This window comes from Pteropus medius, unplaced genomic scaffold (assembly GCF_902729225.1).
Source record: "Pteropus medius unplaced genomic scaffold, Ma_sr-lr_union100, whole genome shotgun sequence".
NCBI lineage: Eukaryota > Metazoa > Chordata > Mammalia > Chiroptera > Pteropodidae > Pteropus > Pteropus medius.
Genome location: NW_024340701.1, coordinates 450,603 through 466,863, shown reverse-complemented (window position 1 = coordinate 466,863; position 16,261 = coordinate 450,603). Strand labels below are relative to the sequence as shown.

The 16,261-nt window shown below is 54.9% G+C and overlaps 1 protein-coding gene across 3 annotated transcripts in view; it reads right to left on the bottom strand.

Annotated features, from left to right (window-relative positions):
• Positions 1-16,261, bottom strand: part of PTPRF (protein tyrosine phosphatase receptor type F) — an 82,588-nt gene that overhangs the window by 26,854 nt on the left and 39,473 nt on the right. For all 3 annotated transcript variants that reach the window (XM_039883594.1, XM_039883600.1, XM_039883609.1), the window contains 4 exons: positions 12,376-12,486; positions 2,808-3,077; positions 666-1,247; positions 293-429 (listed from right to left, as the gene is read on the bottom strand). In XM_039883594.1, coding sequence (XP_039739528.1) covers positions 293-429; positions 666-1,247; positions 2,808-3,077; positions 12,376-12,486 — 1,100 coding nt within the window. The remainder of the gene's footprint in view (positions 1-292; positions 430-665; positions 1,248-2,807; positions 3,078-12,375; positions 12,487-16,261) is intronic.

Here is a 16,261-nt window from a genome sequence, read left to right as displayed (position 1 = left end):
ATGGCAACACCTGGGACATGTGGCCCCAGGGGAATTGTAGGACTCTGCTGGTGTCATAAGGGCCAGAGCCTGCGAGACCCAAGGACAAACACAGAGACTTTGTCCCCATCACTGAGTAAAAGACTATAGAACCATGGAGACTGCGTGAGCCACAGAGCCCCATAGAGAACCCCAGGGGCTGTGCCCACACAACTATAGAAATCCAGAAAGGTCTGCCTGGGTGAGCCCACCACAGACCCTCAGGGACCAAGAGCAGCCTTCTTTCCTTCTCCTGCCCCTGCTGGGTGCTCACCTGCTGGCCTTCGTCCTCTGCTGCCCAGTATACCAGCTCATACTTGATGATCCGCTCCTGTGGGGGTAGCAGCCACGAGAGCTGGATCCTGGTGTCTGACTCTGCTTCGGCCTGGAAGTCTGCAGGCTGGGCAGGCACTGCAATACCCCATGCCAGGTGCTGTCAGCCTCACCAGTCCCCCGAGAGCAGGGGCACCCAGGGGAAGGCAGATCCTCACCCCTACACCCTCATCCTGGATCCCAAGTGTCTGTGTGTGTCTAGAATATGGGCCCTCATCCTCCTAGAGTTCTCAAGTACACAGCCCACTTGAAAGGAGGTGATGCCACAGCCTTGTCCACCCCAGCTATCCAACCAGCGTGCTGCCCAAACCTACCTCCCTGCTGTGTCTTGACCTGGATGGTAGGGCTGGGTGGGCCGTCGCCCACAGCGGTGAAGGCCAGCACACGCAGACTGTAGGTGATGCCAGGCAGCAGGCTGCCCACGGTGGTGAGGAGCCCGGCATCCGTGTTATGCTTGTGCCAGGCGCTCAGGGGGCGGCGGGAATCGGGAGTATAGTAGACACGGTACCCCCGCACCAGGCCATTGGGCTCCTCAGGCGGCTCCCACTGCACCAGCATGGTGCTGGCACTCAGCATGCGTGCCTGCACACGGCGCGGCGGGCTAGAGGGTGCCTGCTCCCCTGTGCGTGCCTGCACTGCCTCACTGGGTGGCCCTCGCCCGATGCTGTTCACCGCCAGCACACGGAAGGCATATTCTGAAAAAGGGCTGAGGCCGCCAATGCTGTAGCGAGTGGTGGCCACGCCGTCCACCTCCTGGAACGGACCCTCCGTGCCTGCTGCACGGTACTGAATGCCATAGTAGGATACGGGCTCTGAGTTTCCTGAGTCCCAGGTCAGGGTGACGCTGGTGGCAGTCGTCTCTGTCACCACAAGGTCAATCGGAGGTTTTGGCAGAGCTGGGGACAAAATGGAAGGCTCAGGGCTACCCGAGGTCATGACCCCAGAAGCCAACCCTGCCCTTGGGGGTCATCCAACCAGAGTGTGGTTGACCCCCACAGCCAACCTTGAAGAATGGCCTTGAAAGCCCACAGTGACCTCTGAGGGAACCTGGTGGGGGGGATGGTGGCCAGGCCATCAGTGGCCCTAGGGGCCCTGAATCAGCTACTGTCTACTTTTGTCACTTCTGGGACTCCCTAGACACTCGTATCAGCCCCTGTGACTCACCTACCAAACAGATCTAGAGGTGACATGGCCTGTCCAGGTTCTATGCAGATGGGAGACACATAGGCTGGGAAGCAGAGACCTGCCGGTGCAGCTCACCTGCACACACCTGTTGGCGGGTATGTGTAACAGGGACTGATGAGGGGTAAGGTATTTCCTCAAGGAGTGGTCCTGGATTTCAGAAAGAGTGATGGGGCTACTGATCCCACACACCCTGTGGCATGGCTCAAATTGAAGCTGGAAAAGTCCCAGGTCCACAACCAATCATTCAACAAATAATCATCGAGTGTCAAGTACTATGCTAGGGCCGAGGACATATGTCACACAGTCAGGTCCCTACTCTCATAGAGTTTATAGCCCAGTACGAGAGAAGTGACCAACATGTCGATAATGATGATTCTGGTATGCGCGAGGGCTGAAAGAAAGCAGGGTGCTAGGTGAGGAAAAATCCAGGGAATCTCCTTGGATGAGGGTGACTGAGGAGCGTCTCACAGAGCGGAGACCTGGAGAGCAAGATGGAGCCAGTGACAACCAAGGCTGGGTGAGCAGCCCAGAGTATCAACGTGGGGTGTGCGGCAGTGAGGGAGGTTGCAATGAGGACCTTGGTCTTTATCCTAAGAACCATGGAAAGAGACTAAAAAGCTTTTTTTTTTCTTCTTTAAAGGGAGTGACACGTTCCTGCTTTACATGTTAAAAAGATCACTCAAGTTGCAGGATGGAGGATGGATCAGAGGCAGCAGAGTAGAAGCAACGAGCCCAGAGAAGCCTGCTTATATGCACACCTTTCCCAGGGCTCTGGGGAGCCTACATACCCCATGGCTACTATTTTACATCTTTCTTGCCAGGAGGCTGGGAAACCCGAGGGTCAGATGCTCTATAGTGGTTAAAGAGGCCTGCTATGAAATCATGCCTCCTCCAGGGTTCAAGTCCCTGCTCCGTTATTACTTCTGTGTGACCCTGCGTCTCAGTTCCCTCACTTGTAAGAGGGGCATGATGAAATCATCTACCTCCCAGGGTGACGCTGAGAGTGAACAATGTAATCTGTGCTTCCCAGCATGGAACCTGCCCGCAGGACTCAGTATCTGTTAGCTATTAATAATAATGACAGAAACCCTTCCCTCCACCACTGAGGGCCAGGAGGACCCCAGAGCCGGTGAATCCAGGAGAGAGCAACAACCCCAGGCCTAGCCTGGGCCTACAGCAGCTACGCTTGCCCACCATGGGTGCTGGGACTCCTGCTGTGCTCTGCGACAAGGCAGACCACAGGCCAAGGCAGGCATGCTAGTGGCACTCACCTTTCACTGTGACCTGGGCCATGGCCTCGATCATGCCCAGGGAGGAGATGGCCACACAGGTGTAGTTAGCAGAGCGCATGACATTGCTGAGCTCCAGCACATTGCGGCCAACTGGCATCTCGTCCTCCTTGGTAAGCTCCTCGGCCCCCATCATCCACTTCACGTAGGGCATGGGCGCACCCACTGCGACACACGTCAGGTTCACGCTGCCGCCCGGCATCACCTCCTGGCTGCTGGGAGGGATGGAGAAACGAGGAGCCACACGGCGCACTGCGGGAGGAGGGAGAGAGGCACTCACAGGCTGGGCAAGGCATGCGGGAGGATGGAAGGGCAGGGGCCCCTCATCCAGGAATTCCCTCGTCAGAGCCAAACCCACCTCAGAGTCAGGAGGGGTGGAGTCCCTGGGCCCTGGTTTACCATCTCCCACCCCACTTTTGGGCTGGAAGTAGCCCCCGCTCAGGGACTGTCTGGAACACGAGGGTCCGCAATCAAGCTCCCATTTTACAGCCTAGAAAACTGAGTCCACAAAAGTGCCCAGGGTCACAGAGGGACTCAGTGCAAGGGCCAGACCTAGTCAGGCCACATTCTAGTGCCTGCCCCTACCTGCTCCTGACCCACCCCCACCAAGGGTCTCCAGAGGGGCTAGCTGGGGCACCAGTGAGAGTAGTCCAGGTACCCTAGAGCAGAGGGTCCTTGAAGCATGGCTAGGGCATGGCAGAGTTACTCTGAGAGTGACATGGCCACCTTCTCTGGAGACACTGCCTCCACCTCCAGGACAGTGGCATGACCACCTGCCAGGACCTCACCCATGCTCAAGGCACAGCCTAGGAACACAAGAGGAGGGGCTGCCCCTCAGGAAAGACTGGGCAGGGGTTAGGGGTCGGGGCGGGCCAGGGACGTGGTCCGCGGGCAGGATGGGCATGATGATGGCAATAACATGATGAGGGCGCCAAGCAGACGGCTTTCTGCGCCAATGAACAAGGATCTCAAGGGGGAGGGTGGCTATGCCTGGCCACCACCTCCGGCCTTGGGCTCCCCGAATCAGAAGCACTTCTGAGCTTCTCAGTTCAAGGTGCAGCCTGGTGATACCCCACTCCCCCAAAGTTGCAAGCTTGGCAGACATTCAGAACATGCAGAGGGAGGGAAGGCAGGCAAGTCCTAGTCACGGGCAGGCATGCTTGGCATGCGGACGGGTCATAGCTGGTGGGCAGAGGATGAGGTGTGTCCTTCATGGGCACCCCTGCAGCAGGGCCAGAGAAGGCAGGCAGCAAAGCTAAGTGACCAGAGGGCACCAAAGAAAGTGTGGATCTCAGAAGACCCTTGCTGGGGACCCCTAAAATGCAAAAGACCTATGGTGTCCCATCAGAAGCACCTCCACTACAGGTTTGAGACACTGCTGCTTGCGTAGTGCAAAACTACAGAATCGGAGCTGAAAGCAATTGCAGAGACCACCTGCTCTAACCTCTGATCTCACTGCACAGGGTCAAGCTGCAGCCCAGAAACCAGATATCCAATGATTCATTAGGTCCCGTTAATGCATTGCCTAAAATCTTTCAAACCCACTAATTTCTCTCCAAATCCACGGGCACCTGGCACCACCAAAGTCTAAGCCACTGCTACCTTTGCCTGGATTGCTGCACTGGGATCTTCACTGTTCCTCCTGCTTTGTCGGCCTTTGGCCCCCACTCCCATAACTGGCCCTTCACAAACAGCTGACACAAATCTGCTCACATCACTTCCCTGTCAAAAACTCCTGCATGGTTCCCCAACAACTCCTCCGCCCAGATACCCGACCCTATGTTACTCAGCCTGACTCCACTCTGTCCACATCACCTCACTTTGAGGCCTCCAGACAGAACCGAAAACACTGCTAGTCCCCTAAGCGGGCCAGGCATGACTGATGTCATGGGCAGGGTCATTTCCCTCTGTGTCCCCTGGCTCATTGAGGTCTCAGTATCTCGTAAACACGTAGCATTCTACCTCCTAAGAAATGGCAGCCTCATCTCCCTTAGGGGAACCATCCCATTCTTGCTAAGTGGGGTATGTGATCCAGATCTGGCTAACGAGATACAGCCTTTGGACTTTTTAGAACAGCGACCTTTTCTCTCTACTGTGGTGGCTAACCTTACAGGGGACTGGGGACAACCTTTCACAATATGAGAAGACCTGCTTGAAAATGAAGCAGTCAACGGAGGGGAGCAGAGCTAAGAGACAAGGACAAATGCCTGCCCAAACTGTTTGAATATCTGGATCCGGCCTTGCCTGACACCAAATCTACTTCTATGTCTTTCAGTATGGCAGGACAGGAGTTCCCTTGTTTTGCCTAAGCTGATATACGTAGGTTTCTGTCATTTGTCCTGAAGCTGGAAGTCAACACCAAATGATGATAGTATGTCATGGGTAGAGAGAACAGTTCTGTGTGGAAGAGAACAGGTGGATCCCGGGGCAGGGCTGGCAAGAGGAAGTCATGACAAAGCCCCTTTTGAGCACACCCTTCAAATTGCACAAGGGTGAGGCCAGGAAGCAAGGAGAGAAGCACTGCCTAACTTGGTGGTGCAGGCAACACCCTGGGCTCTGGAGCTAGGCCTGAGGGAAGGGCCATGGGAACAGAGGCATAGGCAGGTCTGTATGCAGACCAAAACCAGGCCTGCCAATAAAGGGAGGAATCCAGTGTAGTCCAGGCTCAAGCAGAAAGGCACAGGGGAGCAGCCTTAACTGCTCTTTACTCTTAACCAGTGGCTGCCCCATCTCCTCCTCATTCATGGCATATGTGCTGAAGGTTTCCATGCGTAGGTCAGGGGTCCCCAGGGTGCGGACCAGTACTGGTCTATGGTCTATGAGGAACTGGGCTGCACAGCAGGTGAGTAGTGGGTGAGCGACGGAAGCTTCATCTGTATTTGCAGCCGTTCCCCAGCGCTAGCATCACCATCTCAGCTCTACCTCAGATCATCAGGCATTAGATTCTCATAGAATCGTGGGTCCCTGGTGCCAAAAAAGTTGGAGATTGCTGCTGTAGGTGCTATCGCCTCCCATTTACAGACAAGGCAACTGATTTCAGACTGATAATTTAAGTGACATGCCTCAGTTTATACATGTACTATAAGTAGATCTGTGTGATGAAAAGCTTACACTTTTTTGAGCTCATACCCTTTCAAGCCCTGGCTGACAGGGCTGAAAAAAGAGATCTAGGAGGCTCCAGGGAGAAACCTCTTGATTTCTGGGTTAGCCAAGGCTGGGAGAATATATTCTCCAGTTGGCATAAGGACGGGACTTGGTCTGTTTCAGGGGGAGAGGTCTCAGTTGCAAACGTGACCCCCGTCAGTGGCAGAATCTTGGGGCCTGATCAGGTCCTTGGACATAAAAGAGCCCCAGGAAAAGAAAGTAGATCCTTGATTAATAAACCCTGGGTTCCAACCTAAGCGATACGTAAAGTTGACTGGACTTTACCCGCAAACAGTGTGCGCAGGATAAAGTCTTCTGTTCCACTGTTAGGAGATGGAGGCCTTTCAGAAACAAACATTGAGACTAGTTTCACTTTTTTCAGAAACAAACATTCACTAGTTTCACTTTTATTTTTCCCGTCCTAGATGCAGGTAGAAGGGAGAACTCCAGGGGCTAAGGATGAGTTTGTGACTCTCAGGGTCATCCCTAGCACCAGGTAAGGGCTTCCAACCCAGAGGCTCCTGGGTGTGTGACCCTTGACGCTTTCACAAGGACACTGGGCTTCAGCTACATGGCAAGAGAAGTGAGAGACAACCGCCTAGGATTGACAGTGCCCGCAGGGTCCAGAATCCTGGACCTGCCCAGACAACCACCCCCTCCCAACAGCCAGGAGTGGCTGGCGCCTCTGGCAGCAGCCCCCCGTCATTCCTCTCACCATCACAAACAGAAGGCCTCCAAAAGGGACAGGACTTGCTTTGGACTCAGTCTACTGACAGAAGCGACAGCAGGAAAGGAAAAACTAATGCCAGAAAAAATGTGCTTAGGGTCTAATCTTGAGCTCCAACAATGCTGCTCTCGTATCGTTCCCTGTGCATCCTGAGTGCTGACATTTTATAGACAATTTCCAAAACAGGGCCCTGCCATTTCTGGATTATATTTCAACTGTAACTTTTAAGTCTAATTATTTGCGCTGACAACCCCTATAATAGGGCGGTGCGGCGCCCAGAGGCACCAGCATTCAGTGGAGTGACAGCCTAATCGCAGGGGGAGGCTGCCCCGCAATCCGCATTCATTCGCGGAAATTTCTCTGATGAAAATAACACAACATTAAGGAGGGGATAAGGGGCAGGATCCACTGTATCAAGATAAAATAACTCTTTAATAAATAACCTTGTGGCTGCCGCAGAGCACTAATTAAATGCCGGCGCACTCAGCACACAGTTTTAAGTAAAGCTGGAAAAATGTAAGATGTAATTATCAGCGCCAAACAAATTACCAGCCCAGCAAATCCCCCTGGAATATTTAGAAACTCATTTCTGCCTTCCCGTTAAATATTTGTGTACGTGCTTATTTTTGGGGGGACCACTGATGGAGGAGGGGGGACAAGGGACCAGGAAGGTGGGGGAAAGGGTATGCATGGGAGGAGGCAGCTGCGGGCTAGGCTGTCTCTGCTGATGACTGTTTTCTGACTGCCTGGGCAGATCCGCCCGGTCAGCGAAATAGTGTAACCGAAATGCCCCAGAGCTCAGGAGTGCATATGGACGGATACTCAGAGCTGATATCTGAGCCGAGGCTGAAGCCCTCCTCCCAACTGGCTCCCTCACCCTCATAAAAGAAACTCAAGCCACCGAGATGATGCAGAGGGGACCAAGTGGCCCAGCTCTGCTCCTTGGGGCTCAGCCCAAAGCCCAGTGGACAGATGAGCCTCCTCTGATGGATCAGACACATGGAAGACTGCTCTGGAATGGGCAGGAGCAGAGTTTCCAGGAAGCCCTTCCCAACCTGTGGCTGTGCCAGGGCCTCTACTGGGCTCCCACACAGGCCTAAGTTGCAGTTGACCATTCAGTCAGGTGTGATCTCCTTGGGTCTCAATGCCCAGCACCCAAGAGGAGATTGAGAAAATGTGTACTGTCTATGAGACTCAGGCAGACGGAGGGGCCTGGGGCAGGTGGGAAACTCTTTATTTGGATCTGGCCAGAGAAAGAAAAGACAAGAGTGTAGGAGACTTACTCAGCAAACAAGATGATGCCACCCACCCTGTGCCATGGACACTAAGCTCAGCAGGCAGAGCAGGGCTGCTGCCCCATGGAGCCTTGGCGGGGGCAAGGACAGGGCAGATGCTATAGACTTTAGTCCTGCACTGCAGGATCTTGAAGGATCAGCTCATTCCAAATGAGCCTTTTCCCTTTGTCTTCCCAGTGGTTTTAGCTGAGCTCAGGCAAACATGGAGTTTAGGTGAGTGGGGGCTGTGGAAGGCCCCACAAGTACACATAAAGCACTACAGCTCTTACAGCTCCCACAACCATACCTGAGCTCCACATGGAACAGAGATCTAGCCTGGCCTGGGCATGAAGGTGGAGTGCAGCTTCATGCCATGCACCACGTCCACCCGACCACCCCTGCAGGGGAGCCCAGCTAAGGGGACATGCAGACACAAGGTGCATCAGTGACTCAAGCAGCAGAAACATGCGGGGCAGGGGAGCCTGTCCACCCACCCCTGGTCCTGCCCGCCTGCCAGCCCTAACAATGGAGAGCAGAGCCTGACTGGCGGGCAGGCTTGGCTGGAGTGAGCCCACGGGAGCTGGCCGTGCCTGCTGGTCCCTGACAGGAGTATCCCATCGACGGGCGAACTGTAGATGGATAAGAAGTGAAAAGGACCAACCTTCTCGCTGATCTGAGAGATGAGAGTTTGGGTTGATGGCAGAGTGCGATGAGGATGAGGAGGGAATAAAAAAAAGACAAGGAGAAACACAGAGAGAGTAAAAACAGGCCAACCTTCATCTGCCCACACAGCATGGAAACAAGACAAGACTCCTGTGCCCCACGCACACGCACGTGCACGCAGGTGCGCGCGGACCACGCGCTCACAAAAGACTCAGGACTTATGGAGGACACAGTGGACAGGGCTGAGTCCCCCCCCGGCAGGTGCTGGGACACCAAGAGTAGGACGGGGAGGGGTGGGAGTGGGGCACAGGCAGGCCCCTACACACCCCCCATGGCTCTGATCGACTCAGAGAGCTGGGCTCTGGGGTAGGGGCCCGCCCAGCCCACAAACCCCACAGGCACACGGGCCATTAGAACCCCGCCACCTTGAGGAAGCCCCATGCGGCACGGCACCATGTGAGGAGCCAGTCTGGACACCTGTGGGGAGAAAGGCCATGAAAATATAGCCCCGTTTAGAGACAGTTGTGGTCAAGTAGCCAGCTCTCTGCAGAGAGTGGGGAACATCAGGGGCAAGCAGGGCAGGCTCTCCAGAGGGTGTGGCCCTGTCCTGGCTCCAGCAGCTGTACATCCTGAAAGGTGGAGGAGAGAGACGCTGTGGATGGAAGGAGAGAGTGAGTCACTCAGAGGGGAGTTTGGATGGTGAGGGAGAGGCTGGTCCACCAGGCATGCCTGGACCCGCTAGACTGTGGGTGGAGCTGTGGGCAACTGTGAGCAAAGTCAGACGTAAATGGATGATGCATCCATCCTCCAACGGTGTCATCCCAACAGGAGCAGCGGCTGCTGACTGTCACGCACTTCCTGCATGCCTGGTGCCATGCAGGAAGCTTTATACTCACTGCCCCATTAAATGTATCAATTACAGGGCCTCAGAGAGGTAGTGGGAGCCCTAGGAATCTGGAGGACAGAGGAGGGATGTGAGGTAGACCCTGAAGCCAGATCTGAGGAGATGCAGCCTTGAGCTTACTGGACAAGATGATTGCCAGTGGGAGGCCGTCCATCCGGAACAGTGGTTCTCAACTGAGAGGATTTCCCCAAATGACACTGGGCAAGGTCTGGAGACATTCTGGGTTTTCATGACTAGGGGGTGTTACTGGCATCTAGTGGGCCAGGGATGCTGCTCAACAGCCTACAATGCACAGGACAGCCCCACGTAAGTAATAGTTATTGGCATGAAACATCAATAGTGCCATGGCTGAGAAACCCTGGGCTAGAGTGTACAATGACCCAGATGCTGAGGCCCACGGCCTGATAGCTGGTACCCAGCAAGGGCATCCAACCAGCCTGGAGGGTAAAAGGCAGCCGCTCTGCAGGGAGGCGGGTGGGTACGGGCCAGCAGGCAGGCCAGCACTGCAGTGGTGGGCCTTTTCCATGGGGAACCGATCCACAAGCAAAGTTTAGTATACAGAGCTGGTAGCTAGTACAGCAGAGGCTGTCCTAGAGGAGTTGGGGCTGATGGGCCCTCAACACTGCTGGGGTCAGAAAGCAGACGTTGAGCCAGGACTGAGATGAGGGCGAGAGCAACACCAGAGGCAAGAGTCCTAGGAGCAGGGCTTTCTAGGTATCTACAATCTGGGCCTGTCCTAGCACTATAAGTGTTACTCTCAGTAAAGCAGGGCAGGTGCAGGTTCAGATGGGGCCTGGGGATGGAGACTTAGGATTGGCCCTGAGACACCAAGACCCACAGCAATGTGTGTGTGACAGGGAGAGAAAGATAACTAAAGCCAGGTTGGGACAGCCTGTTTTAGGGCCCTGGGCAAACGGGGCTAGAACTAAAGAAACTCCCGCATTCACTACCCAAAAGGCTTATGGGAATGGACCAGGAAGGCAAGTCAGAAAGACTTGGTGGAGGGTGGGGGACGGGCCATGGCAGGAGCTAGTCAGGGTTCTGAGCCCACTATGTTGGGATAGTGGAGGCCTCACAGACAGGAAGGCTCCAAGGGGCTGAGGATCAGAGCTCCCTGGTCAGTTCCCAAGCTGCCGGCTACAGCAACCAAACTCAGGACATCTCCAAAGGATACTCACTGCTTTGTCTCGGCTGAGACCACTGTGATGGTGACTTGCCCAGCCGAGATGACAATGCAACATCCATCCACCTTGGGTCTGGGCCATCTCTTGCCTCTATACAGCCTCCTGTAGCTCTGCCCCAGAAAATATGCCCAAATGGCTTTCTTGCTGATGTCTAGGACCTCCACTCTCTCAACACTATGGTCTTCTGGAAGAAGTGCTTGGTCAAGACCACCCAACATTTGGAATAGTCCGGGTAGGAGGAAGTAAGTCTCTGACAAAGAAGGGTCTCTCAGAGAGGACTTGTCAGGCCCCTGTGTGCCTGTCAGAAGCTTTGCCTGGAGCAGTGTTGGGGGAAGCTGGGTAATTTACAACATTCATCATGGCCTTCTGAGTGGCTCTCAAGTTCCTGGCCTCCCTGCCCTGATGCTATTCCTTAAAACAGGCCCTGAGGCAGCTCAGGTGAGCCTCAACGTGCAGGATACCTGACAAGGGGGGTAGTGCAGACCTCTCATCACACACCGCCAACTCCAATGAAGCATCATTTGTTGTCTCTGGAGCACAATGTGCCCATCACCAAACGGGCTGGGAGCTTGTGGCCTCTCAGGAACCTATGCCCTGATGCGGAGCGGCCCTTCAATAAATACAATAGATGACAGCCTAGTTCTCTCTGCTCCATCTGACCATGTGGCCCCATAGAGTTGGACAGGCCACTGCCATCACCCCGCCCTGTGCCTGCCCTGAGCAGACAGATGGATACTCCTAGTGAAGCTGCACTAAGTACTTAAGTGTGATGAAGTCATCACTGCAAGAAAGCTGCATCCATTTTCCTTTACAAATCCCGAGAGACGGTTTCACTTTTAATGACACCCATCTGTGCAAGAGGACTAAACAAGGGGACAGTGGGAGGAAGGTGGGGCTCCCAGGGCCCCTCCTGGGCACCATGCACATCAGTTTCAATGTGTGAAGGAAGCTGGCAGGTGGCCAGCTTTGGTCACCCTTGGGCTGTGATCATAGCAGAGACTGGACACTTCAAAAGTCCTCAGACCCTTTCTGCTGAACTTGTGAAAATGCACGATCTACTTAGTCCCAGCAAGGAACACCTGGAACACGGTAGGTGCTTACCCGTAGGGCTGCCTCAGCCTGACCTCCTACATAAGGGTCTTTGGCTGGTGACAGAATACAGGTAGCTCCCCTGTATTCTGCCCTGGAAAACCCCAGGGCAGAGTGCAGGCACACCTGGCCTGACACCTGCCCCACTGGGGATGGGGGATGTACGTGGCGGGGGGCAGGACAGACTCAAGGAAGACCAGGCAGGTACGCACAAGTTTACACACAAATGTTCGTGCCTGCGTGCACGCATCTGCTCAGAAGACTCTAGATTCCCATGGGGCTCTGGGCCCATGCAGTAGGACCTACAAGAGATACAAATGCTCCCAAGAGTGACTGCTTCCCAAAGGGCCTGCAGGGAAGGAAAGCAGAGCAGTGGCGGACATTAGGAGCTTGCCCAGTGGGAGCTGCTGCTGCTGTCATGGCTGCTGCAGAAAGACGTGGGGTAAAGGAAAGACTAGGCCCATGGCAGCCCCCTTTGTGTCCACACCAAGGGCTCCAAGCAGCATGCCCGGCAGGGGCAGCTCAACTCCATGAAGATAGGGCCAGGCACTGCTCGAGTCCTTACCTCGCACATACAGGTTGGCGGGGGCCGAGTAGCGTGTGCCTGCAGAGTTGGTCGCCACACACTCGTACTTGCCTTGGTCCGACTCCTCACTGCTCTCAATCTGCAAGGCACCTGTGGGGACATGAAGACAGAGTTCAGGCCTGGAACACGGATAGGAGTCTCGACAGCATTTGTGGCTTGTGTTGACCAGATGTTGCAGACATTGGGGCCATATCCCAGCACCAGTGCTGTTTCCAGGAAGCTCTCCCGACTAGTCCAGTGGCCTCCGGGCTGGAAACGAGGGTTGCACTCTGGAGCACAATCCTGCCCCACCCTGCAGTTCAGTCGGGCCTATCGGCTCTGCCAAAGGCTCTACCCCTACCCTTAACTCCACTGAGTGCCCACCACGCTCTGGCCAGGATGCATCCCCATTAGTGCTCCCGGCCATGCCAAGCCACACGGAGCCAGGTGTGGGTGGGAGCAGCCTGTAGACCTTGAGGCCTGGGGTGGTTTATAAGCATGCAATGCCCTCATTAGGCAAGAGCTTGGGAATCTGCCACCCACCAGAACCCCAGAGGAAGGATGGGGCTTGCCTTGGGGGCCTGGTGCCCAGTAGCCTCTGCTCACAGCACCCATCCTTCCTTCCTACCCTACCCCCACCCTGCTAGCCCCACCCATTCCGGCTCCTCTCCTCAGCCTGGTTCCACTAAAGTGCTTCGACCCACCACGGCTCCTGCATAATTCAGGAGGCTAATGGAGGCTGTAGCTCCCACTCAGGCCGGCGCCCTGAGGGGCTGCTCTGGCCGCAGACGGACAGACAGGAGCCAGAATTGGGGGAGCAGCTGAAAAGGACCCTCACAGAGGATAGAGGAAACCTAGGCTCAGGGCCAGTCCTGGTAGGTCCAGACGGGGGAGCCCAAGGTGAGGGTAGCAGTGGGGTGTGGGGCAAAACCACTCAACTTGGCCACCCCACTCTCCAGGCCAGGCAAGAAACACTTGAAAAAACTGCTTATGAGAGCACACTGAGCAAGCTGTCTGTGACAGTAACACCCTGGGGTACAGGTAACACCACTTCCCTGAAACTAGCCAGCAGACAAATCACATTCACATAGGACGATCCAATAGACAGTTAATAACCCCACAGAACAAAGCCTGACATAAAACCACTGCCTGCACAGAACAGAGTGACCCTAGCAGCTCTTTCCCTCCCAGGGCCCAGGCAGGCTGATGGTCATACCCACACAGGACACAGACAGAACCTGCTAGCCCACCTGACTAGACAGGAGCGACAGGAAAAGTACCAAGCCATGCTCTCATGGCCCAGCCCGAAGGGCGAACCACCATGGGCCTGGGAGCTGGAGATGGGACAAGGGGCTGCCTAGGCTTGGCCCTGATATAGGACAAATGGTCCTGGCCTCAGCCTCCCCATTGACCATCAGGGAGTGTGAGGGCCCAGGACACATACCAAATACCCATCTCCTGCGAGAGCAGCCCAAGGGTACCCAACAGGTCATGGTCATGGGATGAATGGACACTGTTTACAGAAAATGTTCATTTGAGCAGGTGGGGGTGACACCCCTGGCTGGGTGGGGCTGCACTAAGGTCAGCTCAGCTGAAGGGTGGTGCCACAGGCAGGAACAGGAAGTAGTACCTGGGTAAGATCCCTATTGGGGGTGGAAACTCTCCTGTGTTCAGAGCCAGGACTGGTCAGGGACCCTGAGCCTATTTGTACAGAGAAACCCCCAAATCTGGAACCAAAGCCCACAGGGGGGCAGCTGCTCTTCCCAGCCTCAACTTCTATGCTGAGACCACCTTGGCCCTGAACTCTGAGGGTCTAGATGTGCCCAAGTACATTGAGAGGTGGGGAGAAAATAATGTAAATAAATACAGAAGTAACCATTTATAAGCTGTCTGCTCTGAGCCAGACACTACCCAAATCCTCATTCTCTCCTCTAATCCCATGAGGTGGGGCCTGGGTCCCAAATTAAAGAGGAGGAAACAGACTTCTGAGAGAGAAATCCATTTTCTAAAGGTTGTGCAGGTGGTGAGTTAGACTTGAACCCAGATCTCTGAATCCAGGGTCTGGGCTTTGAACCCCTAGGCTGCAGGACCCTGCTGCATGAAAACGGCTGAGTGCTGACAGGGCAGGGGATTCAGTCACATGGGACCCTGTATTTCTCAGCTGACATCCTAGCACCTAAAGTCTTTACTACATGTTCCCCCTAGTATTTGCTGGGCTGAGGGATTTACAGGACGGTCCTCATTCTACTACAGATCCAGGACGTTAAAGGGGGCATTCATAATTGAGGGCCCCAAGACAAAAAAGGTTCTCAAGAGGAAAGGCAAGACTTGGTCATGCTCCCTCACCTCACAGGAATACTCTCCCTCTGTGGCCAGCCTTGGGGACCAGGGCTGGGCTTCACTGCGGGAGCCGACAGGCCCCTTCTGTGGGACTGGCCCAGAAGGCCCAGGTGGTAGGGCTTGCTGTCCCCAAGGCAGGGCTCAGCTGAGTAGCTCCACAATCCAGACTTGCAATGGATGAATCCACAGGAGGGAATGACTGAGAGTGGATGTGTGTGGTGGCTGGTGGTGTTGAGGGGGCCAGAGCTGGAGATGAGGAGGCTGGAGAGGTCAGGATGGGGATGGGGGAGGTGACAAACTGGACGGGATGGAGTGGTGGTGACGGCAGTGGCAAGGCGTGGCGTGGCGAGATGCACGACAGCATTCTTACCTCTAATTGGTGAACCACCTGGCGAGGTAATTTGAATGCAAATAAGATCAGAGAGAAGCATTAGTACAAAAGGAAGGAAAGCCACAAAAAGCCAAATCAGATAAAATGAAACACAAGAAAGGGCCTTAAATACATGGAGAAATCGAGGCCTGAGTTAGGCTGATGCAGGTAATGTGCGTGCAAGAACCAGGCTGAGTGTGGGTGAAGTGTGTGTCCCCCAGGTCACTGGCACTGCTCTGAGGAGGGGGAGAGTGGGCAGGGGTCAGCAGGGCTGGGGGTGATGGGAATCAGAACGGTGAGTCAGGGCTCCTACATGTAGACCCTGCTGGCTGAGGCCAATAGATGGCAGAGGTGAAGAGGTGGCAACCCCATCCTGCAGGGCCACCCAAATCCACAGGTGGGTAGATTTTAAAACAAAGCACTTACCAAAATAAAACAGGGCCTTTAAACAGACAGAAGAAAGGGCAAAAAAGGAGGGCTCACCTTAGGTGACCACCAGACCAGGTTTCCCTGCACACACACAGCAGCCCACCTTGCCATGGATGAGGCTAAACATGCAACCCAGTGGCAGACTCCCTGTAAAGCCCACTCAACTCTGCTAAAAACTGAGTGACTACTGAGCTTCTCCCCAAACTGACCGGTGAGAGCCGGAGGCCAGTGCTCGCCCCTCGCCTGTTCAGTGCTTCATAATCCTGGGGATCAGAAGCCAGAGGGCCAAGTGCTCAGCCTCCAAAAGCCTGGTGCAGGGCTCGTGTGAGGTCTGAGCAGGCTCCTTCTCAACGGGGGCCTCCTCTGAGGCTGTGCTCAGGCTCTTCTTCTACCACCATCTCACCCAGAGGAGTGAGAAGCCTGTGGGCGGGCCCAGGCCCTGTGCTGTCCATCCTGCTTCTCTCTGTCCACTTGTGGGGGATAGAAGTATACCGAGAGAAAAACGGATCACTATGTTTCATTGAACCTGCCAACATCTGCCTGGGAGGAATTCTCCAGCTCTGTGAAGGAGTGAGGAAACAGACTGAGGAACATTAAGTGACCTGCCCAAAGCCCAAGGTCATACAGCTTGTGAGTGAGGTGGCAGGAACTAACCCGGTCTGTCTGGCTCATGGCCTTCCCACTAGACTAGGCTGCCTCCTGCAGACACAGAGACTGGAGAGAAGGCAAAGGCAACTGTTGGGACCT